Here is a 26,522-nt window from a genome sequence, read left to right as displayed (position 1 = left end):
TTTCTTTGTGTTCTGTTCTAGAAGAATATAGAGGAAAGAGGATAGTGGTATTATATGTGTACTGTATAACCAAAAACCAATAAACGTAATGCCTACAGTATACTGTATATTATGACAAGAACTCACATTAAATTAATTTGCAAATTGTTGCAATGCTAAGCTCTTGTAGGGGGGGGGAACAGTGCTGTCAGTGCACCTCACATGATGAACAGTAGGCATTACTAAAGGGTGTTCGCGGCGTCCTTTCGGCCCCTAGCCGTACCCACTTTTTAGCCTTTTACTTTACCCCCATTCCTACTTCCTTTCTTCAATCTTGCTGTCCAACACCTCTGACTGTTACTTCTGGATCTCTTTCTCCTGCTGTCCATCCTCTCGAACTCCCTCTTTTGGCTGTCTTGGCCGCTGAATGGCCAAAAGTGCCATGGTGCTTGGCTTGACAAGTTTCGTAAAATCAAATCAAATCACGCGATACTAAAACAAGTACATATAGTTATATAAATCCAGCTACGTTTTTCTCGAATGAATCATGTTTCTTCATCAGAAGGTTCCTGCATCACACCACGTCTAAAACAGAACCAATGCCTTGAGCAACTGCCATGGTCAACATGACATCAATCTTTGCACTGCCAGTTGATGGCCCTTTTTAAAACACCAAAGTGATTTTCCCACAACTATGAAATATATGCTTTATGTAAAACATCACTAAAACTACGGTAATATACAAGGAATGATAAACTGCCTTACTTCTAAGTCACAAGTATAAAAAGTTTCCGTGAAAACTGCCGAGTGTCTTTACGTCACGTCGCCTAAAGTATGTCTTCCATTACCAACATACAATATACAGATCTTTCTACTTGTTATCAAAACAATCAGTTAGGAAGGAGTGGTGGCCGTGGAGAAGTTCCCGTTCGTGCTGACCGCCTGCCGTTTCCTGAGCTTTTGAACCTCTTCGGCCAGACTGAACGACCTCTCGAAGAAGCTCACTAGTCTCTCTTCGTTGGCCACGTTCGCCAAGAACTGTTCGAAAGAAATGCTCCACTCTAGTTCAGAATGCGACGCAGAAGAGGACGAGTGGACGTTAGAGGTACTGGACACACTGTCCGTCTCTCTGTCGCTGCTCTCGTCATCCGGTGACTTTTGCAGGCTGTACTCGGCACTGGGAACGCTCATGAGGTGAGACACGTCCAGTTCCCGTGCCTTTCTCTCGGTTTCGTCCGTCGACAATGGCTTGTCTGGTGCTTGGGTACACGCACTGCTAAGTTCCGAAGGCATGAGAGAATCGAGTGTAGAAACCTTTTTGGATGATTCTGAACTTGTATCTGTGTTGATACTGCTGTCAGTAGGTGTTGCCTGGTGGAAAAAATACACACTCACGTTACCATACGTATCTCAATGTAATGAATACTAATATACATACGATATATTGTCTTATACAAATAGTGACTTTACTTCCCAATGGCTTATATCTTTAAAATCAGATAACTGTCGAGGTAAATCACAAAGAAGGAAACTAGCATTAAACATTTTGTCAATTACTTGCGCGACTTAATTACAGGTAAATTTAACAATATATAGTATGTTGTAACCAATTCCACAACATTATAAATATGTATAAGAGTGTTTTACTTATGTGCTATTTACTAGTAAAAGTAACAAACTCCTGAATTGTAAATAATAACACCTAAACCAATCAATTACTTGAAATTATTTATTTATCATATTTCTGACTAGAAATCACCCTTTCAACCCCACTTACACTTTCACTGATGCTTCTTGAAGCACATTCCTTAACTCTTCGTCCCACCTCACCAATCTGCAGAAGTAACGTTCCTGGAAGAGAATACAGTCACTCAGTTGACAGCACTGGAAAAGTCATTTCAATGTATCTCAAGCCATCAAACTACTACCTCACAGAACAGAATGGAATAGAATATTTAGACCAAAGGCCATGCACTGCGACCTATGAGGTCATTTCAACGCTGAAATGTGAACTGACAGTGAAAAGGTTCGAAAGGTGGAACTGGAGGAGCACCTCGTGGTTGCACAATGAGTAAATTGTTAGAAGGGGGTGAAAAGGAAGATGGAATCAAGAGGACATGAACTGAGGTACAGTAAAAGGAGTGAAAGGGGCTGCAGCTAGGGGCCGAAAGGACACTGCAAAGAACCTTAAGCAATGCCTACAGTGCACCGCACGACGTGCACTGATGGCACTGCCCTGCTACGGGGACCTCACGGAGTAAGACCCACGCAACAAAGAGAATTCTATTCTTAAAAAGTAATTTCAACAAATCTCGATACATACCAACTCTCGAGAGCGAGGTGAAGATTTCCTGGTTTGTTTCCAGGGCGAAGAAACTGTAAACAGTTCGCCACATGTTGATGAACTGCTCCTGATTCATGGGCGGCAAGAAGCGCTGCTCATACTTCCGATAATCCCGATTGTGGATGGTGGCTAGACCAGTCAGGTCATCCTTGTATACTTTGAGAGCAAGAGAGGGGAAACATAGTCATATATCAATTCCATGAAACACAATGGTAAAGTCTGTTTACAATCATCCTTCTTAATTAATGATCTGACGAGCAACACTAGTACACAGATTATGATAAGCTAGCCTCTTACTTTCATCATCATCCAGTTAATTTTGTTCAATGTTCTATTGCAGTCTAAAACTGAACGATCACTTCTTTTGTTAAACTCGCCAATAAAGTACAATTTTTTCATAGCTGGACTTTTTCTACGTATAAATGTTTATATTGCATGAGTGAAAAAGTTTTAAAGGTCTACCAGGAGGAAAACCTCGCAGTTGCACTGTAATCAATTATTAGCAGACGGTGAAAAATAAGTTGGAATAAAGAGATTATGAACAGAGGTACAGCAAAAGGAACGAGAGGGGTTGCAGCTAGTGACCGAATGGTCGCTGCAAAGAACCTTAAGTAATGCCTGCAAATGCATCACGGGAGCAAACCACCTAATAAAGCTAATAATAAAAATGACAATCTGTACTGCAACACACATAGGTACGTCAAATCCTTTCAAATCTGTATCATATCACCTAAACACCATTACCTTTCTTAGGGGAATTATTAGCAGAGAGCCTCTCCTCATCGGATATACTAAGGTCCAGTTTGCCTTTGCCAAAGTCCTCCTCAATGACATCGAAATACTCTTCGGCCTCGACTGCGGCTTCTTCTTCCACTTCCTCTGCGGGAGGTCAGGAAGATATGTAGTTATTCAAATGATTACGCTTGACTGCAATTCACAGAGCTTACTTCTTATAATCTCATTAACGTTTAAGTACAGAAGAAAATTTGCATTACTATATTAAGATATGTACATATAATTTAATAGCTTTTGTAAGCCTACCCAACCGACATTATCTGTTGCACAATATGAGCTGATAATTCTCAGATTATCAGTGGACGGAAAACCAGTTCTCTGAAACTTTATTATTCCTTATAGACAACTCAAACTCTTCCCAATTTATGGAAAGATTATCTACAAGTAACGAAAAGGAAACACTTTCTCAAAAGACATTCTGGAAAGTTTACAATTACAATACTTCTTAAATAGATAACATAAGGCAATCCCCATGATTCAACTTAAAACTGGCAAATTTCCCTAAAAACTATTCTTTAATATCATAATGATTACCTATTGTGTGCTATTATAAACTACAGTACAACCTACTCAATGACAAGGTTGATAAAATATTATTAATACACACGATAACATAGTTACTCAATATATTAAAAAACTGGGCTGTTATTGTTCAAAATAATCCCACCTTGAAAAAAGGTATTCTTACCCCTTTTTACAGTATCTACATCATCCAAACTCGGCGGAAAGGCTAGATGCAAGTAGTAAAATAAGCGGAGCTTTCTTGCAAAATCTCCAACGCACAACACACCGTACAGCCAAGCGACCGATCGGAAACTGAGCATGTGGGATCCGTCAACATCTAACATCTGAAAGGTACAAAATAAAGATACAAAAGACTTTGCTTAAAGTACAAAATAAAGAACTCTTATTTGTGGCTAATTTAATGCAATATTATGTCTTGTTAATGCTGTATTTGTGATGGGTTGAATGGGAAAATACGAACCTTTCACGTTTCATCTGCTAAGTGACTTACCTATTCTCTTATCTTAACATGTTACATTTACCCAAAATGGCTTTCTAATTTCTCTTTGCCACTATTACCTTACGCTAAGTCACAGCCACTCCCTATCTCCTCTAAACAGATTTTCCAAAGCTTTTGCCAACATCGTATCATCAGCAAAAATCCGCCACTCACATACTCCAAAGCACTTTTCCTTTTAATGCAACGGCGTACTTCAGTTTCATGTTTTCTCTCTCAGCCCCTTCCTGACAGCTTATGCATCCCTTTGTATACGTTACAAGATCTCTCAGTTCCTCATTGGGCGAGTCGGTAGAGTTGTTGGCTAGCACTCGCTAGGCCCGAGTTAGAGTCTCCGGCCGGCTAATGAAGAATTAGAGGAATTTATTTCTGACGATAGAAATTCATTTCTCGCTATAATGTGGTTCCGATTCCACAATACGCTGTAGGTCCCGTTGCTAGGTAACTAATTGGTTCTTAGCCACGTAAAATAAGTCTAATCCTTCAGGCCTGCCCTCTCTAGGAGAGCTGTTAATCAGCTCAGTGATCTGGTAAAACTAAGATATACTTTTTTACAAGACCTCTTGTAAAATATTTCACGGCCCTTGTTATTTTCCTAAAATCTAACTCATTTACTTCCAATCAGACACTTAAACACCCTAATAGACACATAGGAAGAAGCATTACCAATAATTCTACCTTATTTTTGGTGCATTTCTCTTTATTCAATACTAAAGCCAATGCCATTTTGCCTAAGGGAAAATATCGACCCATAACATGAACATACTTCTATAAAAGTGACAATTACTGTACAAACAAAATGCAATCTTGAGAATGTGACTCCTAGAGACTAGATAACAGAACAAGACCTCTAAGACTCAGATGGTTTTGGCACAACCAAGAGTTCGGACCGTACATGAATTCAAAGAGCATACACAATACTGTATGGGGTAGGAAAACAAACTTATCATTTGATTCAACAAATGAAAAACTTGATGTGGGAATGTTCGTAACGTAGACAGTCTGGATGAGAATGTTTGTAAGGAAGAAGTCTAAAGTAAGTGGAATAATTCTGAAACAACACAAAACGTTACATAATACAGTATATAAGGCTTCACTAAAGTTAATACTGGATTCAAATCTCTACCTCTTTAGGCAAACCGACAAGATATTTTTTTGAAAATAATAACGTACGCTCAAGTTCACATTGGTGATATAAAAATCAAACACAAACCTGTTAAAAAAACTTATTCAAAATAGCAAAAGGACTGGTCTCCAAGGTCCTATATGCAGTATAACACTGACCACTGAATACCAACAATATTACTTACGTTGAACATGCTCGTGACAAGAGAATCTGCTCTGTCCCCCTGACCCCAGGGAGAGGCAGTCAAGAACAGTTGACGAAAAGTCTCGTAACCCAGCGCGTATCCTTCTTGCCCCAGCTGATTCCCAGACATACTGCGTTGTCTGATTTCCTTATCGTCCGCCCCTAGAATCTGTTCTGCTCGAACATATGCAACTAGTTCCTGGGAGATGTGTCCATTCGCAAGAAATTGAAATAAGTAAATATAAAAATGTCTTCTGCAGTACACATTAACATATGTTAAACATGTTAACAAGGTTTAAATAAAACTGATTTTTTCACAATGGTGTAACCTAAATGCAAGGAAGTTCTAATTCCCCACATAAGAACTGAATTTTTTAAGGTCTCAAGAGGAAAAACATCTTGTGTAGATTCTTAGAAACTTAATAATTAAAAAACTGAAAAGGCTGAGGAATTCTGACCATTCTTTAAATGAACTTACATCCACAACATAAGTTTTAGTTTGGGTTGCTGAACTAAAATTTCAGTTCTGTTCATTTGAAATTTTTTGGCCCAAGCACGACACTCTAGATAAAGTTCATGAGAACTTGGATTGCAATAATTCCAGCTGTTGTTATGGCTGTGCAGTCCACAGAACTTTGATGAAATATGTAACTCTACTAGCCACAATGCCCTCTTAACTTCTCAAATTCTATACACTTTTTGGATATGCTTGTCACTTTAAGCCCTGAGATCTGAATGCGAGAATATGAAGAAATTCTGAGATTTGTAGCAGGATCAGAACCCACAGCATCAGAACGAGGTCATGTTACTAATCTGTACAGGTTTTGGAATGAAGGTGTACACTTCCCTGGCCCCCCCTCTCTTTTAATGCCCAAAATTTTGTACTGTGCCTCTTATACACACATAACAGCATCATAAACATATAAAACTCTCATTACTTACTCTTAAATCCTCTTCACTCAGCAAGCAATCAGGTCCCACTGTACGCAGCGTGTTCTTCATAGCAGTGTCTTCGAGCAACTGAACAACGCGGAGGCGATGCTTCACTCGTAACCTCTCTATAGCGACGTTTGTAATGAATCCGTAGTTTTTGTATCCAGATTCAATAATGTCAGTAATGTTCACAGATGCCTGCAAAGAGGAAGACTGTCTCAAGAACTATATATGTACGGTTGTATAGGCTAGCGGAGTCGTGACACAATTTCAAGCATGAACTTTTCATCAAGATCTTTTCACTATCTACCCAAAGAAAATATTGTAAGCTACTTATCTTGGGTACCTTTCAAAACTCCAGTAACTAACTTAAAATATGAGTATGTATAAGTATAAGAATACAGACTGCACCTTACTTATGAACATTCAACTTACAAACATTCAGAGATACAAACAAATCGTTCAAATTAAAATTTTGTTTTTGCCTTCCGTAAGTTCAAATTTTGTTTTGCGTTGTGTTTTAGAATAAAAAAAAGTACAGTACTGTATTGATTTATATAATACTGTACTTAAATAAGCATTAAGAGTACAGTAACCAACAAACAAACAATTCTTCAACATACAAACGTTTGTAAGAAGGGTGGTGTCTATATAGAGACATAAAGCATTTAGTCCAACAGTAAGATGAAGGAGTCAAGAATGCTAATTGAGAAGTCTGGTTAAAGTACAAAATAAAATAATAGTTTTTTCTTTCCCCTGTCATTTATTTAGAGTTCAACTCATCAGGAGAAGGTACTTTCCACATGGAGACATTTAGGACTTGAGCATAACTCCCCATTATTCATCTTACAAAAAATTGTTCAACATGCAAAATGAATAGAAAAAATCACAAAATCAGGTACAGATTAATAATACATATTTCAATCATTTTCAAGACACCATCACTGTGTTATGTTAATAATTCTGTAGTCTGAATAGAAAATAAAGCATTGTCCCCACATCAATTTATGACTCTTTCCTTTATTCTATTTTTCTTTAGTCATAGATAACAGAGCAATTCTACAAAGCAGATATTTACCTCAGCCCCTTCCGAAGTTACGGCTTCATCACAGACGCTGGTTTTACGCTTCCCGTACCTCAGCTTTGCGGCAGTGATTGAGCTCAAGTATTCGGATAATATCATCATGGCCTCCCCTTCATCATCACATTCTGAAACAGAGAACTGGTGTCGGATATACTGTAACTAGTTATCTTATAACATAAGTCTGTTGGTCTAGCACCCAGTGGTCAGGAATTGGCACCTCAACTGAATAGTGGATGTAAGATTTCCTCTGATGTCTGTTCAGTAAAATAAAAACATTTCATACATAACAGAATAATCCAGTCAGTGGGCTAAACATAGATGCTGAAACAAATGCGACTGACTCATGTCTGTCTAATCTTTCAAGTTGGCTTCTTCACTTCCAACCTAACTGATTCATCACCCCACTAACTACCTTTCTTCCACTCTCTTGGGCATTTAGTTTTGTGTTCGTCTGCCTTTGTCAAAAGCCAGTATGGCGTATCAAAATGTGATCTTTTGTGTCTAGTATAATTCGCTGCATAGCGACATCGCTGGTCTAGTCCAGGTCAAATGTATTTTTGCTAGTTTGGGTAAGTTTTTGCAGGGCTACATTTTTTCTGTCATGTGAATGAATCTGTAATCAAACTGCGCCATGTTTTTGTTTAATACTGAATATATCATGCTATTCAAAATTATGCGTTGAATACACAGCATTACAAGTCTCAGTCTGAAACTGAAAAAATCTTTACTGTCATATGTAATAGGGTCAAAGTTACTGTACATAAGTCATGAAAAGCACTCAACACCTTTATTTTTTGATGTTACATTTCTCTACAACTTCAAACAATTCCGCATACTCTTCAAATGCTCCCAGAGGCAACAATCTTTGTAAGAATATGTATGAATTCATTGTCAGTGCACTGTACTTTACCATGATAAAGATAATGAAGTAAATATAATGAAAATAATAAGGCTAATAACAAAATCCACTTACTTTCAAGAACATCCTTGTTGGCATTCAGGATAGCCAGGGCCACCATGAAGATCACACGGGCGCCGTCGTAAAAGAAACAGTCGACCACGTGAACCGCTGCTTCGAAGGGCATCACGCTGAATGATAAAAGAAGAGGTCTGATGTAAACAAAATGCCAAAACAAGCGAGTTTGTGGGATTCCACAGTTTATCATCATTTCAAACAAATATTTCACCAGAGAAAATAACTACAGAAGAAAACAAGCCAAATTCACATTCATTTATTAACTGTTGACTAAAGGGCAGACATTTGTGCAAAGCACGAAAGATTAGTTTTTGAAAAAGCCCCTCAGGTTGTTTGAGAAGCTGGAACCGACGAAATTTGAAGTTCCAGGGCGGTAAAGATTACTGATACGATAAGAGAGTCACAACTAGGATGGAAGGGGCATGTGGTTAGGATGAGAGAGGAGGAGAGAGTGAAGAGGTAGAAATTCAACAGGAGGTCAAAGGATTAAATGGCATGACCAAGTGAGGGAACATTTAGCAGAAGATGATCCTTCCAACAGAAAGAGCTGAAATTGCAGCATGGAAACTGTCCCCTTAGCCTAGGGATAACAAAGCAATGAAGAAAAATGTGCTTTTGACAAAGTCAAGACCTAACTGAGTGGAAAGTTAAATGGAACAGACATTTGGACAAAATGGCAGAAAGTAACAACGCTGGGAGAAATCTCAAAGCACCCTAAATACTTTCACTGCATCAAGGTTTGCTTCAAGTGGGGCAGAATGGACCCACCGGCCCAAATTCTTCTTCTTCTTTTAACGTGCTCTTTCCCCGTTTGTATGGGGTAAGCACGATGTCTTCTTTTTGAAAATGAGGTTGGTTATATCGCTGAGGGGTGAGGGAATAGGGCAAAACAAACATAAATCAGCAAAGATTTACAAAACCAATACAACAACCACCTTGATTTTCTGTGTCGAGGTTATATTGTCACTGAAAGATGGTTTAATCAGGTCACTGGAACAAATTTAAAAGACCTACTGGCTGGCCCAAAAGATTTATTCTTAAATGAAGTGGAAATAATAGCTGGAATATGATCAAGATGAGAAGGAGACAAGGGGAATAAATTGAAATATTAAAACAGAATATATTCAGTGCTAACTAACCAGAAAACGTAACGGTAAGGATATACATGAGGGAAAGAGCCGCTAAGTGCCATTTTGTGCCTGGCTCTTGGGTACTGCATTGCCCGTACCAGGTCTTGGGGCTTCTATGATAATGCATATCTTCATCCTCCATAGGGTACAAGTGCTATTTTTTTTCTGTATACATTAACATCAATTAAAATGTATAAATTTATTAAAATGACACCAGAACTGTTGAACTATCAAATGACATTGTATTAGTGATGTTATGGTGTTACTTACTGGGGTCTGTAGGGTGTCTCGGTAATTTTTTAATTATGTCGCAAGTCCTGGAATAAATTAACACAATTGGGAGAGGTATTGCTGTATAAAGCAAATGGCTGAGAAGCAATAGTCAGGGAATGGGAGGTAGCATGACATCCAGAGAAAACAGAAGATATTATATGCCCTTTTACACAAGACCTTGGCACCTTACCACAGACATAACTAAGCAGAGACAAGGACAAACGCACCTTAAGAAGAGGGTCAAGAACCACGACAGCGATATCAAAGATATGATTCCGAGCCTCGAGAGTTTGGCGTGAAGGTCCGGTAGGTGATCTAGAATGAGGTCTTCGAGGACTCCCTGATCAACTAAGGCCCCGACAACCTTGGTGTTGTAGTAATCCGGAAGAAGGCGTTCGCTTAGTGCCGCCAGCAGCCAGAATGCTTCTTCCTCATTGCAGTATACTAAGAGAACGGACGCTACAATGTTCATCGCCTGACAATATCCTGTAAGGATAAAAAAAAGTCTCAAAATAAAATACGATAAGGCAGTCACCAGTTAACGGAGGGGATCCTGTTCCCGGCTGAGTGCCACTAACCAAAAATCAGTGAAAATAGTGTAGATAAACCGTTAACCAATGCAGCCAGTAAGTGGAGACTGCCTGTACAATTGTATCCTTTGAATCTACTTATTTAGCATCAGCTGATTTCTATATATTATTGCAATACCAAATCATTACTTCCTTTTCATTCATTTACTCATTTAATTCATGTTTTGCTCTGCTACAGTAATGAACAGTTTAGCAGTTAAGAATGCCCAGTCACCAACATCAAGAAATTAACCCCAGCCAAAGTAAAAGCAATTAGGTTCAGCTAAAATGTTTTGTGACTTTTACTAATCTCAACCACTATCATTCCAGATGCTGTGAATCTAATATAAAGTTTTACACAAATCTCTATTAACTAACTTTATTCTGCATCATTTGAAGTACAGCTTCTTAAACCACACACAATTAAAATGTCCAAAATTTCTGGCAGTAAAACTCCTCCGTATAACAAACCATTGAATTAGTAATGAATTATTAGTATTATCAACATTATTATTATTCAGCGGATGAACCCTACTCATATGGAAGAAGCTTACAGAGGCCACCGACCTGAAATCCAAGCTTCCAAAGAATTTGGCGTTCATCTGAGAGAAGTAAGAGATGGTTATGGGTAACACAGAAAGAAAATAACAGAAAGAAACTATGAATAAGGGGAAACACTTATGCAGGAAACACGAACCTCTGCTTGCTGAAGTTGTCATGCAACCTCCTACGGCTGTGAAACAAAGACAATTCAAATTATTAACCAATATCAGTGCCTACCTATCGCAGGATTCCTCCACGCGTAGGCACAGAGGACACGCCTGAGAGCAGAAATTCCCGTTTCGCTCTGGAAGGCCGGATGTTCTGGAAGCGACCGGTGGAGGTCCCTCTCAATCTCGTCGTTCGCCGGGCCACCCCTCTTCAGTCCAGCGATCACAGCTTGTTCATAGTGAGAGATGTTCATTGCTTGTTCATTTATGGCACCTGGAACAACAATGGAGAACAGTGCACTTTCGCATTTTAATTTTTCATTTGTTTTATTATCTTTGCGTTAATTTTTGTTCCATGTTTTTTCATGTTTCTTCTCTTCCGTATGCCACAGAACATGTATAGATTGTCTTCTAACAACTTGACTTACAAAAAAAAAAATTTACAAAGACAATACTGTATAATAAAACTAAAATACTCCCTGAAAGTTTATGCAAATGCACAAACATTTTTATTTTTGACATCTTCCAAACATCGAACCACTGCCCTCAATCCCCTCTGACTGGGTGCAAAGTGTATTTTTGAGTGAAGCTTAGTGCAGATTGAATTAATCGGGAGACATAGAGGTCTTACTTGTACTGAGAGGATTTCTCTTACCTGAGCAAATTCATCTAACCTTTTCTTTTCCAGTTTAAATGTTTACAACAATCAATAATTTGAGCCAAAGCACAAAGTTATTTAAAACAGACACTTTTATGTACGAAACAAAATTTGTTGAGGTTTAGTTTACTGTGGCACTATAACACTGCCAGGAAGACACTGTAATTTCTGGAATGAAAGACCTTCTGGTAAAGAATGGGTGTGGGACTTGAATAACTCAATTACTGTATTTCATTATATGGACCTCATAAAGCCCACAAAACATTTTCTAATTTTCTAATCACTATCTACTGGGTCTGACTTGATAAGCTAGGACAGCCTCACAGACAACCTGAATTCTGGCCTAAGCAGAGACAGTTCAGTGCTCGACTATGAAATGCAGCGGTTTGCCCATCCACAGATGGATACCTTACACACACAAAGCCTTATTAAGGAGGCTTCGTTACTTGGCAGCAAACGAATACAACTGAACAACACAGATCAAAACATACCTGAAAATATCATCCAAACCTCAGGCCTAATATCGTCCGGCAATCCTTCCAAAACGAGCCGTGCCGTTTCTACAGTTCTGTACATCGTGACGCCCCTGCCATACTCATTCCAGTGTCGTTCCCACAGGGCTAGCTTCCGTTTATCATGCTCCCCCTCCTGAGGAGTTGAATATAAGAAGCTTGAGTCAGTTACGAACATGTGCATATAGAAACTACTGGTCACTTTTTCCCACATTTATGAATGAATATATCTTAGGCTTTGTAGTGACAAGCATATACAAATTGTGAAGAAATCAGGAAGTTAAGAGTGCATTGTAGTTTTTAGTTACAAATGAACATATAATTTTAAATCACCAGTCATGAGTTCTCCACCAAGCGTCATGGAGCTGACTACAGGTACCTCAACTTACAGTAATGGACACCAGATCTTTGGACAAACAATGAATCAGCTGGTCACATCAAAAACAAATTAATATTAATTTACTGTTCTATACCCAAAGATTACAATAAGTCATGAAGTCCTGAGCTATTCTCAGGGAAGTAAGCCAGATACTGCAATCTGGAAACACCAACCTCGAGGTCTTCCTCGGGTCCTATACACAACGTCCTCAACGGCAGCATGATAGTTTCAGCTTCCAGACTCTCCGAATTGCTGCTGGCTCCATTTTCCTGGCTGCCTGGAGGACCTGGAGATAAACAACGAGTTGGCATAGCTGATGTCCCGTAGAAACAGAATGAATATAGAATTTAGGCCAAAGGCCAAGCACTGGGACCTGTGAGGTCATTCAGCAGTGGAATGGAAATCGACAGTAAAAGGTTTGAAAGGTGTAACAGAAAAAACCTCGCAGTTGCACTACTGAAAAACTGTTAGGAGAGGGTGGGAAGTAAGATGGAAGAGAGAGAATATGAACAGAGGTACAGTATAAGGAATGAAAGGGGTTGCAGCTAGGGACCAAAGGGGCACTGCAAACATTCTTTAGCAATGCCTACAGTGCAATGCATGAGGTGCACTTATGGCACTAGCCCACCCCAAAAAGGGATGTCCTGTAAGGATATGAGAACAACAGTTCTGCTTTTGCAAAATGGGTTGCTAAGCAGGGAATATAGCCAAAACTCCAATGAAATTTAAATGATTAATCTTGGTTCATGCATAATAGTAGCTGTGACTATACTTTGGCATATATCCATGTTATTTATCATGTACTACATATCTACAAGAAGTGGCATGGTGTTTCAGAACTCAAACTCCCTAAATTTACTGAACAAGGACCTTAAATAGAAGGCCAACACTCTCCAACTGACCTTCAATCATATGCAAATACAATAAAAATGGAGGTTATCTTTAGGTGAAAAATTAAGGTGCAAGGTTGTGTTGGACTCTGATGGGTGGAAGTTGCATTAAAAGATTGTGAGACTGGATGTATTTTAATAAGAAAGCACACTGACGGTAATGTAAGTGAAGATATGAATGACCTTTAATGATGTAGGCTGTTTTTTGTTGACAATAAGGCATGTATAAATAACTCAATCTATTTTTTTATTCTCTGGTATCAATCCAGTCTGGAAGAAGTTGTGTAATCAAACTTTAACGGCAAAATCACAAAATCAAACACTGCAACTCAACTTACTTTGTGAGGTCGGACTTGAATATTCGACCCTTTCCTCGCTGATGGAATTGCTGCGCGTTCCAGGTTTTCTGCCGATGTTGTCCGGTAAAGCACTAAAAACGAAAAATACATTCATCTCGCAACTGCAAGAAAGACGTCACTCGAGTTATTATCACTCAAAAGAGAAAATCAGCAATGCACTGCCATTTTCTTAACAACAGACATCAACAATGCTAAGCACTTAAGTACTGTATGTCATAAACTCTAAATACTGCCAACGCAACACAAAAAGCAAGGTGTTTTTTAGTTATCAATTTGTTCTCACTGGTCTATAACATTTAAAAAGGATTAAAACATTTTGCCATCAATTAATTCAAGTACACAGCACTTTGCCATCAATTAACTTAAATACACAGCAGTTACTTCCATCACACATATTGGGTTCCCAACCTGTGGGCTGTAAATCTCTGAGGGTTTTGGAGGTTTTAATCTTGGGGTGCTGAAAACTTCTGATAGCCTTGGGTGAAAAACTTGGTTCACATCAACGGGAGTTTAGTTACGTAGACAATTTTGTAATGAGAAAGTGCATTAAATACTCTCCCTACTATCATTTTTCTGATCTTACTCTCCTATTTCCTCCTACAACTTCCAAATTTGACACATCAGAAACCAGCATATTGTCTTTCATTGTCTCTATGTGACCAACTCACTACAAAATCATTCTGATCCGTCTTTCCTTCTATGTTACCCATTTCTTATTGCAACTTTCTATCTCTATCTTTTCTTGCCTTTCAATCATTCATACTCTGTATATACCGTACTAGGCAAACAGTTAACCTTAAAAGAATACTTCTTCTCTATTCTGAAATCAACATTCTGAGAGGAGAACAGGCTCGGCAGTTCCTCCACTTATATTCAGACATCCACTTCAGCGGACACGCCTTGACACTTCCATCGTCACCCCTTCTGCAAGTGACCTCTTACGTTTACAGAACTCTAGAATACCTGTACATATAAACCTCTTCCGTCCTCCAACTCCTGTACTGAAAACATGATGGTTGGGAGTCACTTAAAGGTAGTACAAGGAATTGTTGACACAAACATCCATTTAAATGTACAAGGAACTGCTGGTACAAGCAGCCATTCACAAGTAAAAGGAATTTATGACACAAACAGCCATTTAAAGCAAAGGGAACTGTTGACATACGCAGCCATTTAAAAGTACAGAAACTGTTGACACAAACAGCCATTTAAAAGTGCAAGGAATTGTTGACACAAGCAGTCATGTAGAAGTACAAGGAATTGTTGATAAAGCAGTCATGTAGAAGTACAAGGAATTGTTGACACAAACAGCCATTTAAAAGAACATTCAAGGAATTGTTGACACAAGCAATCATGTAGAAGTACATGGAATTTTGATACAAGCAGTCATGTAGAAGTACAAGGAATTGTTGACACAGGCAGCCATTTAAAAGTACATACAAGGAATTGTTGACACAAGCAGTCATGTAGAAGTACTAAGAATTGTAGACACAAGCAATTTGAAGTTTTTAAAATTAAATAAATGTTAAGATCATCCAAACCTCACTCCCTTAGATAGACTTATTACTTAGGTTTGCATTACTGTACAGCATGGAACACATTTTATCCGGATAATAAAAATAAACACTGAAAAGACAAGACGGAGAACAAACCCCAAAGTACCGGACAACGTGAAAAATGGAAGGGAAATGAGAGGTGAATCATGTTTCATACTGAAGGGGAGAGATGAGTCACAAAGGAATTCAACCTTACTGAGAAAGATATCCATTACTATTCAAGTGGTCATTAAATTCTCTTCTTTCTGAACAGAGGCATAAGACTACCTCAGGCAACAGTTTGTTTAGCAGAAACGGAAGTGTTGTCACGTACTTCTTTGTCGGAATGGTTCTCCCCAGCATCTCGGAAAGCTTCCGTATGACGAAGTCCCTGTCGCCGACGTCGTTGAAGAGAAACGAGTTGCTCGAACTGCTCTGGGTCGTGCAGAGGAACAGGGCCCTTTTAACGGAGCTGTTCCCTTTGATGTTGTCTATGCGCTCAACGCTCAGCACTTCTCGTAGGGGACACACGATGCTCACCAGGTTGGCAATCTGTGAGAATGACGATGTACCGTGCTGTCGTAATATGGCTGACTGAGGGAGGCATTAATATACTGTACGCCTTTTCATACGTTTCTATCTGTTTATTTAATTACTAACTTATTTCTTTTTAATAAGTGAAATCTCTTCTTTCTGTATGTCTCTTTGCCTTCTCTTACCTCCTAATGAGCACCATATTCTTTGGAAGCTTGAATTTCAAGTCAATGGCCCCTTTGGTGGGCTTGTTCCATATGAATAGGTTTCATCTTCTGAATAATAATAATAATAATGATCCTATAAAAAGGCCTTCCCTAGTACAGTACTTTAGAATCAAAATCTATTGAATTAATAACAATTAAGATTATCATCTGTCTTGAGACTGGAAAAATGAAATCCATTCTTACTTTTGGACTAAAATGTTGTAGACTCAAAATCCACATTAACTTTACAAAAACCTTAAGATAAATTTGCATAAAACTATTTGCCTTTACACCAAAGTGATTACTGTACTGCACATTATGATTCTGACAGACTTTTTCAAGTTCCTGATATTTTAGCATGGAAAACGCAACCTACTACATGAAATTTAATTCAAAATAAAAAGTCCTCAAGTCAGAAAAAATAAAACTACTCACCTTGCTATCAAAACAGATGTAACTCGGAGAGACATACAAAGTTCCACTGATGTAGGACTTCTTGTACGGGGCCCACAGAAAACACGTGGTCGACCCATCTAACTTCTCACTAAGAGGCAACCTAGTAATGGAAGTGACATTCTGCAAGTTATTTTTGTTAATGTTAAAGGTGTCGGTGCTGAATTTGCCTGTAGAGTCAAGTCATACTTTAGTCCTTTAATGAAACAAAGGGGACACTAAGGCATTCAATAACTTTATTGTGGCACTGGGTTGGCATACAGTCATTTGAAGAAGGCACACAACAATGAATTTTATTCAAGCTGTATGCCTAACTAAGCTGAATTATCAAAATCATCATCATTAAAGCGTACAGTATAGCACTCTCTATAACAAACAGCAAATCTACTTACCAGATGAAACTAATCACAATAATCTTGTATATATTATAACAGAATATGTTAAAAATCATCAGTACCTGATTAGTTAGCTTGAAATAAGCTCTTCTTGAATCAGAATTCAGCCCTTACCTGAACTTACTGCGGTACATGTCCGAATGAGCTCTGGCGTCCAGGTCTCTCTTCAGGAAAGATGCCTTCTTGGGAATTTTCTTACTGAAAGGAAACACAAAATATAGTTCTTTGTGCCTTGCAAAAATATCTGGTAATGGCTTGGAATGTGACGAAGTTTCTTCGGCGCAATCGAGTTTTCTGTACAGTCGCCACATCGTATAATAAAGGCCATCAAAAATAGATCTATCTTTCTGTGGTGTCAGTGTAATGCTGTATGAGCCACAGCCCATGAAACTTTAACCACAGCCCAGTGGTGGCCTATCCTATATCGTTGCCAGAAGCACAATTATGGCTAACTTTAACCTTAAATAAAATAAAAAAATATTGAGGCTAGAGGGCTGCAACTTGGTATTTTTGATGATTGGAGGGTGGATGATCAACATACCAATTTGCAGCCCTCTTGCCTCAGTAGTTTTCAAGATCTGAGGGAGGACAGAAAAAGCGTGGACAAAGCTGACACAATAGTTTTCTTTTGCAGAAAACTAAAATGGGTTTACAATAAAGAAATACTATATTCTTTGCTGAATACAGGTATACAGAAAGCCCTGTGAAGCTATCTTAAGCAACCCAGTATCATAACGATGAACAAACTTTGATGGAAATTGACTAGAGACGAAATTCTGTAAGTTATAAAAACGGGAAAAAAAAGTTCAAGACAGGAAATCTCAGGATGTCAGAAGCTGGAACTGAAACGATATCTCAGTAAGAAACAAATATCATTGAACAAATACCATATCCAAATTAAGTTCAGCTATGTTCCAAAAAAATTTACTACTGTGGCTGCCTTTCCAAAATCTGAAGTGTGAGAAACAACTACTTTAAAATAATTCTGTGTACAGTAGTACTTACGAAGTGTTGCCTATATATGGCCTTCAACTTTTGTTTGAAATGATGACTGTCGTACACAGTACCTATATTTATTCAAATAAAATTAGATTGTGCTTAATATGAAAATATGATAGGGACCTTTCTTTGCTGTGGCAGCAATTTTGTATATCCTAACCAGATCCCCGCAATGGAAAGCTTCAATCCAGGGTATATATCATGTACTTAACCAGAAGGGACACGTGACCTTGGCATATAGCAAAAGGTTGTAAAACAAAGTATAATTCTTTTATAAAATTATGTTTCTCTGTTTGTATCAAACTAACAATTTCCTTTTATATGACATAACTTGACTTTTGGTACACAGTCAACAATTAAGCATTATTACTGATAGTGTAACACCCTTGTTAAAAAAATTTGACATTACATGAATTCAAACTTACCTGACTTTAGTCAGCAATTCTTTGTCTTCAGTGAATTCTTCATCATTTATTAATCTGAAAAATAAAATAAAGAATTTAAGAATATTATCTTCCTTTGATACTTTCAGTAAAAATAAATCTTTACTCTATGATAGTTAACAATTAAATATAGGAACTTGTAAAAATCCTTTTTTTAACCTCCAAACAAAACTGACTAATAGATTTTTATATGTGGGCATCACATCCAAAAGAATTATTAGTTTTTTTAACAATCCTGTGGGGGTCATCACTTTGCACGGTGGCTCAACTAGTAACATATCTTTTGGAAAAGCCTTACGATACTCTAATTTTAACGAAGTGGTCAGATTAAATAACTTCATACTAAAAAGAAAAACACATCACAAAACCTTATTACAGCATTTCAAATTTAATGTCCACCGAAGGGGCTTGTCATGCACAAGCAGTGTAGCGTCATCAACCTCTAAAAGAACATTCTTCTTTTGCATTGCATTTGATGATACAGTTGTTTAGATAGTACCATGCATTGCATGTGCACAATAAGGTAACATTCTGCATTCAAAGGATAGCATTATTCTTTTGGTAATTTTCTTAAGACGTACGTGGTTTTCAAAAGTACAGTACATTCATCTAATTAATATGATAAAAACATTGACAGTAATTTGTAATATTTATGATAGGGGATGTGACTGACTTTGATCGCACAACAAAACAATTACCTATCAAGTATTTTTAGTATTCTGTCAACACTAAAACACACCGACAACTAAATTCAAGAGATAAACCAGTGCCACCTATAGCAACCACCATAGCGCAGAGTTACTTACTGTTTCATCGCCATGTTTGCCAACTGTTCCATCAACTCGTACGTCTCCTTCTTTCTGAGAAGCATGGAAAAGTAGTGCTGGAAGGAAGAAGTAAGTTAAAACGATCAGTACCGAGAGTTTCTGTCATCGCCGAAATACGTTCTCTTTTCAATTTTCATTATCGGTCAATGTACCGTTCGATGACTTTCAAACACCAGGGGGAACCTTTACTCTTACCTCATGGTCTCGAGTCGAGACCCGGATGCTGTCAGGGAATATGAGAGCGTTGGTGCAGTCCAAAAGGATGACGTCCCTCCACCTCACGATGACCCTCGTCTCTTTGCCCAAGAGGAACGAGTAGAAGCAGAGATAATTGACGCTCAAATACAGCCACCCTTGGCGAGGAAGACGGTTCAGCCAATAGCTGCAAAACGACAGAGTTGAAAATAGGTATAGTATATATTTAGTCATTTATAATGAAATCTGGGTAGCTTAGCATATGCAAAACATTTCACAATTCAACTACAGTATATGAATAATTTTTATATAGATTTTCTTAAAGTTCCTCTGTCATTTCCTAACTTAAAACAGCGAAAGGTCTTTCAAACTGAAAACATCATCATAACAGCCACTTCCTAAGGAGGATAATTCCAGAAATCTATCCATCAACCAATTCTGCTTTTCCAACAATGCAAGCGCTTGAATCTCTCAACAAATTTCAATAAAAATTAGAAGAAAGATTACATCTCCATGTCTCATCCGCGTATGACATTTTTTCTTCAAATGCTAATAAATGCAGAGCACAATTATCTTATTCAACAGGATCTCAGCCACAGATACAAAACGCAAGTCTACCAGTTTCATATCATATTACATACTAATATTATGAACTCTATGAAAATCTGAACATGAGCTCTGTAGTCTCCTTCTACAAAAGATTACCCTATCATTCTTTTTTTCTCTTTCAGTCTTATTTTGATCTATTTTCTTTCTATCACGTTTACCTTCCTCCTAGAAAGAAGAAAGCCTTCATGTTGGTCCTACTGGGTCCAGAAAATCTGACACTGGTGTCTCGTAATTTACTCTGTGCCCTGTAATAACAGCCACGTACTGTGTACATTTTTGCATGCTGAACACGACAACACTTGATACTTGCCTGCACGAATAGTAGTTCACCAGTTTTTCGCCATCGGGCAAGTTGAATAACTTCTTAAACTTATGAGAGACTGCCTTGAAGGTCTCCGAATCAGGATCTGTAACAGAAAGCAGAATATGTGCTTCAACGAAGAGCATATGGAATGGAATCGCTGGAGAGGAAATTGAGAGTAGCTAGGTTTGAAAGATGAGGTCGTTCAGTGCCGAAAGGGAAATTGAGGGTAAAAGGTCTGAAAGGTCTGACAGGAGGAAAACCTCGCAGTTGCACTAAGAAGCTAACTGTTACGAGAGGGTGGAAAGTAAGATGGAAGAATACGATACAAACGGAGGTACAGTAAAAGGAATGAAAGGGGTTGCAGTTCAGGGCTGAAGAGATGCCGCACAGAACCCTAAGTAATGCCTACAGTGAACATTTAAGGAGCACTAATAGCACTACCCCCTACAAGGGAATGAACAATGTAGCATTCACCAGAAACGTCAAAAAAGAAATATACCAACAGGGACACTTTTAAATAATCAGAATCTACAAAAGACTTCACACCTGGCGTACTATGCGGATCTGTGACCGTCGAATTGGCGACCAACGACTCGATCTTGCAACGGACGAAATCCGTCACGTCCTCGTCGTTGTCGAACGTTGCTAAAATCGTCATGAGGTTCCTCTCTAACCACACCCAATTTTCATCAATCTCTTCCTTCTTCAGAGAGACTGCAACAACTGAAAATAAATACAAAAAGAGACTACAGTAGATATTTAGACCCTTGTAAGTTGGGTGTCATGAAGAATTAGCTATCAGTGACGCTAGGTGAAATATTACTAACAAGTTCTAAGGGTATGATTTTTGTTTTCCTTTTTTGTCAGTTTCCGAGAAATGATGTGATATTCCAACAACGTACGAAGTATCAGTGATTATGAAAATGCAGATCAGACTGTCACCTGATGTTTAAGGTATAGTTTAACCTTTCAATAAAGGTAAGAAGACAAACAATTACAGACACCACCCTGCTTACGAAAGAGTTACGTTGCAGATGGCCGTTTGTATAGTGAATTTTTTTTAAGTTAGTTACTGTGCTCTTCGTGCCTATTTAACTACAGTATGATATAAAGTCAATACAGTACAGTACTGTATGTTTTTTCATCCTAAAACACAATAAAGTACTGTATGTACTGAATAGGCTCGCAAAACAAAATCTGAACTCATGGGTGGCAGAGGGGACCACTCTGAACACAATTATAATTTGCGATCCCATTTGTATCTCTGAATGTTTGTAAGTAAGGTGGTGTCTGTACTGCAAGCAGATCCCAGGCAGCCACACAGTTGCTGGTACATCCTACGTTACTGGAGCCAAAACGCGAAATACAAGAAACCCATTCAAATTACTGTAGTACAACTCTGCGGAAGGCGTCTGATGTAAAATTCGGTATGGGGGCGGCTTGGTGTCGAAGACCGAATCCAACGTTCCCACGAGGATCCCTGCGAAGCCTCGAGACCCATGACCCGCCCCCTTCCGATGCTGCAGCAGAAAGTACGTGTTGGCAACTTCTGTGTCCCTGCAGATGGACGAAAAAGAATTAGAGAAATATCGAATTTAGGATAAAGTTGATTAGAACAATCAAATATTGTACTTCTTTATTTCAATATAAAATTGACATTTTACTTTTCATTTTAATATACGATAGACGTTTTGGAAACTTAACTGAGCTGCTGTGACTTACAGTACAGTATTATTATTCAGTAGATAAACCCCTATTCACATGCAACAAGCCCACCAAAGGGGCCATTGACTTGAAATTCAAGCTTCCAAAGACTATGGTGTTCCTTTGAAAGAAGTTACAGAAGATAAACAGTCATAGCAAAAGAGGTGTTCATTTATCAGGAAAGAAAAATTACTAAAAATACAAAATTTTTAAAATACTGGAGACACAGTAGTCATTATAAACATTAGATAAGAAAATTCTACTGCAAAATAATTTTTTATTAAGAGAGCTTGCTGGTACTTTACATAAATACAACGGCAAAAATAAAAGATAAAAAATACATACAATTTATATTTCATTTCACTGAATGAGTCAAGCCTTGAAGACCTAACTTGAAAGACTGATCTATAAATTCAGTATAGTGATGTACAGTACATTCTTGCTATCCAGTTGCAAAGTACAGTAATTCTAAATCTACAAAAAAATCATAGCTGTGAAAAATAGCGTAAACAAAGCAGTCTTATGCTGGTAAAACGTGCATACTAATTTAACAAGAGTTGAAGGCCAAAGTTAGTCTATTTGGACACACCATTTTAATCTTTAGGTTGCTATAGCAACCAGCGGTTTACCTGTAAGCCTACAGGTCTAATCAAAAGGGGGAAAACAATGGCTGTATATAGGGAGACACCCTCAAATTTTCATAACAAATGCACGATTAACCTAAACACAGGAGCTTAGTGTATTATCTTATCAGTTCAAAGATAGCAGAGTATCAAAAATGCAACCGTTACAGATAGCGGGGCACCACTAAACCAAAAAAGCTTTTTCTAACGACAGTTAATTCTCTAAAACATTCTCCCATTTTTTTTTTTACAAAAAGGACTGATAGAGGGGCTATCACTTTCCAGAATTACGTTCTGAAATAATCTGAAAAGATGGAATGCTAAATACTTTATTATGACAGCAGGATAAATGGTATTACTCAGATCTTAAACTACAATAAGCAGTACAGAGCATTTTCTTAATCGTGAACATACGAACAAAGAAACAGTTCAGGACCTTGAACCAAATGGTAACATCAGTACACCACCCCTTGGTTATCCAGCTGATTCTTGTGTTGCCATATGGGGTGCTCGTTAATGAAGAATTTGGATGTGTGTACAATCAAACTTAATTCGTGATTACTAAAATCAAATCTTGTCCTAACCCTGCCCATATGGTACATATCTTTGTCTTACTATAAAAACACACTACAGTATCAATAAAAGTTACTTTTTAGAATACAAAGCCTTGCCCACATAATCACTTTTATCAATATAAAGGCATAAAATATATATTTTTGAATGTTGCCTGATAAAAAAATTCTTGAAAAGTCCTTGCACTGTCTATTAATGAAACACCCAAGTTAGGACAAGTGGCCGCTATCCGGCAGAGCAGGTTTCAAGTCCTTAACTTCGCAAGTTAACTGCACTACACAAGGCCGTCCCACATTGCTTGGAAAGATCAGGGCCATGTAACTCACTCAACTTGCCAGCCAGGGTTTTGGTGACCGAAGTGCAAAAAAATAAACAAACCGATGTTGTCACAGACTCAGAAACTGGGATGTAAATCTGCACACTCTTTGGAAACTCATCGGTACCTTCCTCTGAAAACCCTGAGCTTTGTCGTAAGCTTTCCAGTTGGGAAAACAATGCTTGAGATTAAACCGGAAGAGCCAGCCTCCAGAAGCTTTGAAAATAGTCAGGCACGATCTAATGTTTTAATTAACAAAGGAAAATGCTATAACATGCTTACGTGAGAGAAATCATGGGTACTTAAAAGGTATGGTAACCCATAAGAGGAGACTGGCTAAGTCATCATGTCCATGTTTTGACCCCAGAATCAACTCCTCACACTTAGCAAACATTTTAAACCAATTTATTTTCAAATTTATGCAAATCACAGGTTATACCCTCAAAACAGAAGAGAAATTTGGCAGGAAACAACGCAGTGCACGCTCCTCACACGTAAATCTCACTCCCCATGAAAAGAAAGTTATCAAAACATGGTAAAATGCAACTTAAAACAGTTGTATCCTATTCTAATAACTTCCCAGCCTTACAATCAACAATCTGAACTAACCAGCAGAAGTTTTAGTTACCTCACCTAATATCCCAGCCCCAGAAGAACCCTAAAAGGGTTCAGAGGTCTGGTTAAACAAATCATTTATAACTAACTAACCTCACCTAATATAGTAATCTGTGTCCTACCGTGGAGAGGATCTCATCTTAGAAATCTACATGTAAGTCATCTACAAACTTGCAAATGGATGACTTACTTTTAAAAATTGCATGAAAAATTTCCAAAATAATCAGTTTTTGTTGCAGTCCAACGCAGTACGGACCTCTGAATCGTACACTGTCAAAATGAGCAGATACTTTCTGGATACAACTGGATTATGTGACTAAGCATGGGGTATGCATATTTTTCATTACACAACCAAAATTAGAAATGAGCAGCAATATCTCTAGAATGTCCAGGTTTAGATTAAACCACAGTCAGTGTCCAATTGACATGATTGGCTCAATGCTTTGTTGCAGCTGAAAAACACACACACACACACACACCAAAATGGAGCAAAAGTTCTAAAGACTCCCAATCTCTTAAAGAACTTTTGAGTTAATGTAGCATTTCAGAAAAATAATAAGTACTCACAGCTCACAACTCACTTCATGTTAAAAGGCAGTGTTCCTCTCATTCATTATGTTTATGGTTCCTTTTGTTGTGTTTTTATATGGTTTTTGGCATTCTTAACATAACCAAAAACAAAAGAGGACTAAGTGTGAACAAAGTTTTGACCAAACTAAAACTTACAAAACTCAAACACACTATTCCCATGACTGGGATGTTAGTTTATCAATGTACTCTGAGGTTAGCACTGGCCATCATCTTACGTCTCCGCTAAGAGATTAAGTCCGAATGTTGCATACCACGAAATTCCCGTACATTGACTTCTCCCTTCGGAAGATGAATCACGTCGGCACGTTACTCGCCAGATGTAGTACCAGAGAGAGAATGCAGTAATCAGAAATATAGAGAAAACTCTCTACAAGATTAATGCAGCTGACGCACGGATCGCATTCAACAGTACCACTGCCTTGTTATATACTGAATACAGCCCACACTGAATAACAACCTCAAAGCCAGGTGGTGGAATTTGAAATTTTTGCGTTTTTCACAATCCTAGGTCAGTGATTCCTTTATCCTAGCATGACAGGATTATTCCCAACGCTCTAGCGGCCTAGCCACTAGCATATCCTCGACCTTGAAAATGTCTTGTTCCATCCTACGTTAGCCTAACCCTGTCATCCCAAACGTGCTGTAAAAATCTGCTTTGAGTTGCCTCCTCAATGAGCTATAAGGCTTTTGGGGCAACTGCAGACTGGGGGTGGGGGGGGGGGGGGAATATAAACCATCTCAAAAATGGCCAATAATATCAAAGAAAGGCAGAGCAAGCCCCACCCACGTCAAGTCAGAGAAGAATATCATAGGTTAGGTTAAGTTAGGGGAGTAAAACGGAAAACTATGACCACGGCCTGGTTCCCACCAGTTGCCGACTGGAATGTTTATTGTCATTTTAGTTCATTTTTATGACATTTACTATTCTTTTTGGTTTTACATTCATGGGGATGGTGCTATATGCGGCACCCATTTTGCTTTTAAACTGGTAGATGCCAAATTAGATGGGTATGGTAGTATTCCAGCAATCTTACCCAATGCCCCACCCCTGACAATCGGGGCACAATGCCCCACGTAGGATAAAGGAAAGGTTATATATTTATCTGTAATTTTAAGCATAAAAAAATAAATTATAACCCCACGATTTAAAATGGCCCCCTAAATTCCCAAAACGGGTTAGGTAGGTTTAGCATTGGCCCCCACCGAGCACCCGAAAACCAGCCTACCCCGTGGGCTTGACGTAACCAGGGGCAGCCTACGATGCCCGGACTTCAAACCCTACGAATCCTCCTGCGGACAGGATGGCAGGACCCGGAGGATTCATTAGGAGGCGAAACCACGCGGACACCATCCTTCCATGACATCCTAATGACGTCAACATCGCGAACATCAAAAATATTCACGAGGAAAAAAAGGTATATACCCCGAATGGTTTATTTACATGGGGGGCAGGAGGGGGGGCGTCTGCCCACCATTAAAAAATAAAAAAAAACGTTAGGTGACGTCATACGAACCAGAACCCGCCGGAAATGAGCACTTCCTCCGGCTTCACCCACATTTCGGATGGATATGAACAGCGCACTTCTTTATGTGACTGACATTATTCACGATCAGCTGATCACTGTCACATCCGGATGTTTATCTGCGATCTGTTGACTTTCGGTGTGGAAGGCGGAGCT

General features: G+C 38.5%; 1 protein-coding gene across 2 annotated transcripts; it reads right to left on the bottom strand.

The window, feature by feature from the left end:
* Tbc1d8-9 (TBC1 domain family member 8/9) lies at positions 1-26,522 on the bottom strand. 2 transcript variants are annotated; one of them, XM_067134252.1, is made up of 24 exons: positions 26,358-26,522; positions 21,809-21,978; positions 20,968-21,144; positions 20,428-20,524; positions 19,509-19,695; positions 19,293-19,369; positions 18,469-18,522; positions 17,159-17,242; positions 16,632-16,752; positions 15,791-16,008; positions 13,901-13,992; positions 12,846-12,958; positions 12,273-12,429; positions 11,194-11,397; positions 10,072-10,330; positions 8,439-8,554; positions 7,460-7,590; positions 6,391-6,579; positions 5,450-5,647; positions 3,807-3,966; positions 3,068-3,202; positions 2,303-2,479; positions 1,757-1,830; positions 1-1,350 (listed from the first exon to the last, which is right to left on the bottom strand). In XM_067134252.1, exons 1-24 carry the CDS (start codon positions 26,399-26,401, stop codon positions 874-876), a joined length of 3,711 nt encoding a protein of 1,236 aa, XP_066990353.1. In that variant the 5' UTR covers positions 26,402-26,522; the 3' UTR covers positions 1-873. The 2 variants fall into 2 exon arrangements, with proteins under 2 accessions (XP_066990353.1, XP_066990352.1); XM_067134251.1 differs by having other exon boundaries at positions 13,901-14,022; positions 26,358-26,516.

Source organism: Macrobrachium rosenbergii, chromosome 35 (genome assembly GCF_040412425.1).
Source record: "Macrobrachium rosenbergii isolate ZJJX-2024 chromosome 35, ASM4041242v1, whole genome shotgun sequence".
Classification (NCBI taxonomy): Eukaryota; Metazoa; Arthropoda; class Malacostraca; order Decapoda; family Palaemonidae; genus Macrobrachium; species Macrobrachium rosenbergii.
The sequence above is the reverse complement of the archived record's forward strand: the minus strand, read 5'-3'. Positions and strand labels throughout refer to the sequence as shown.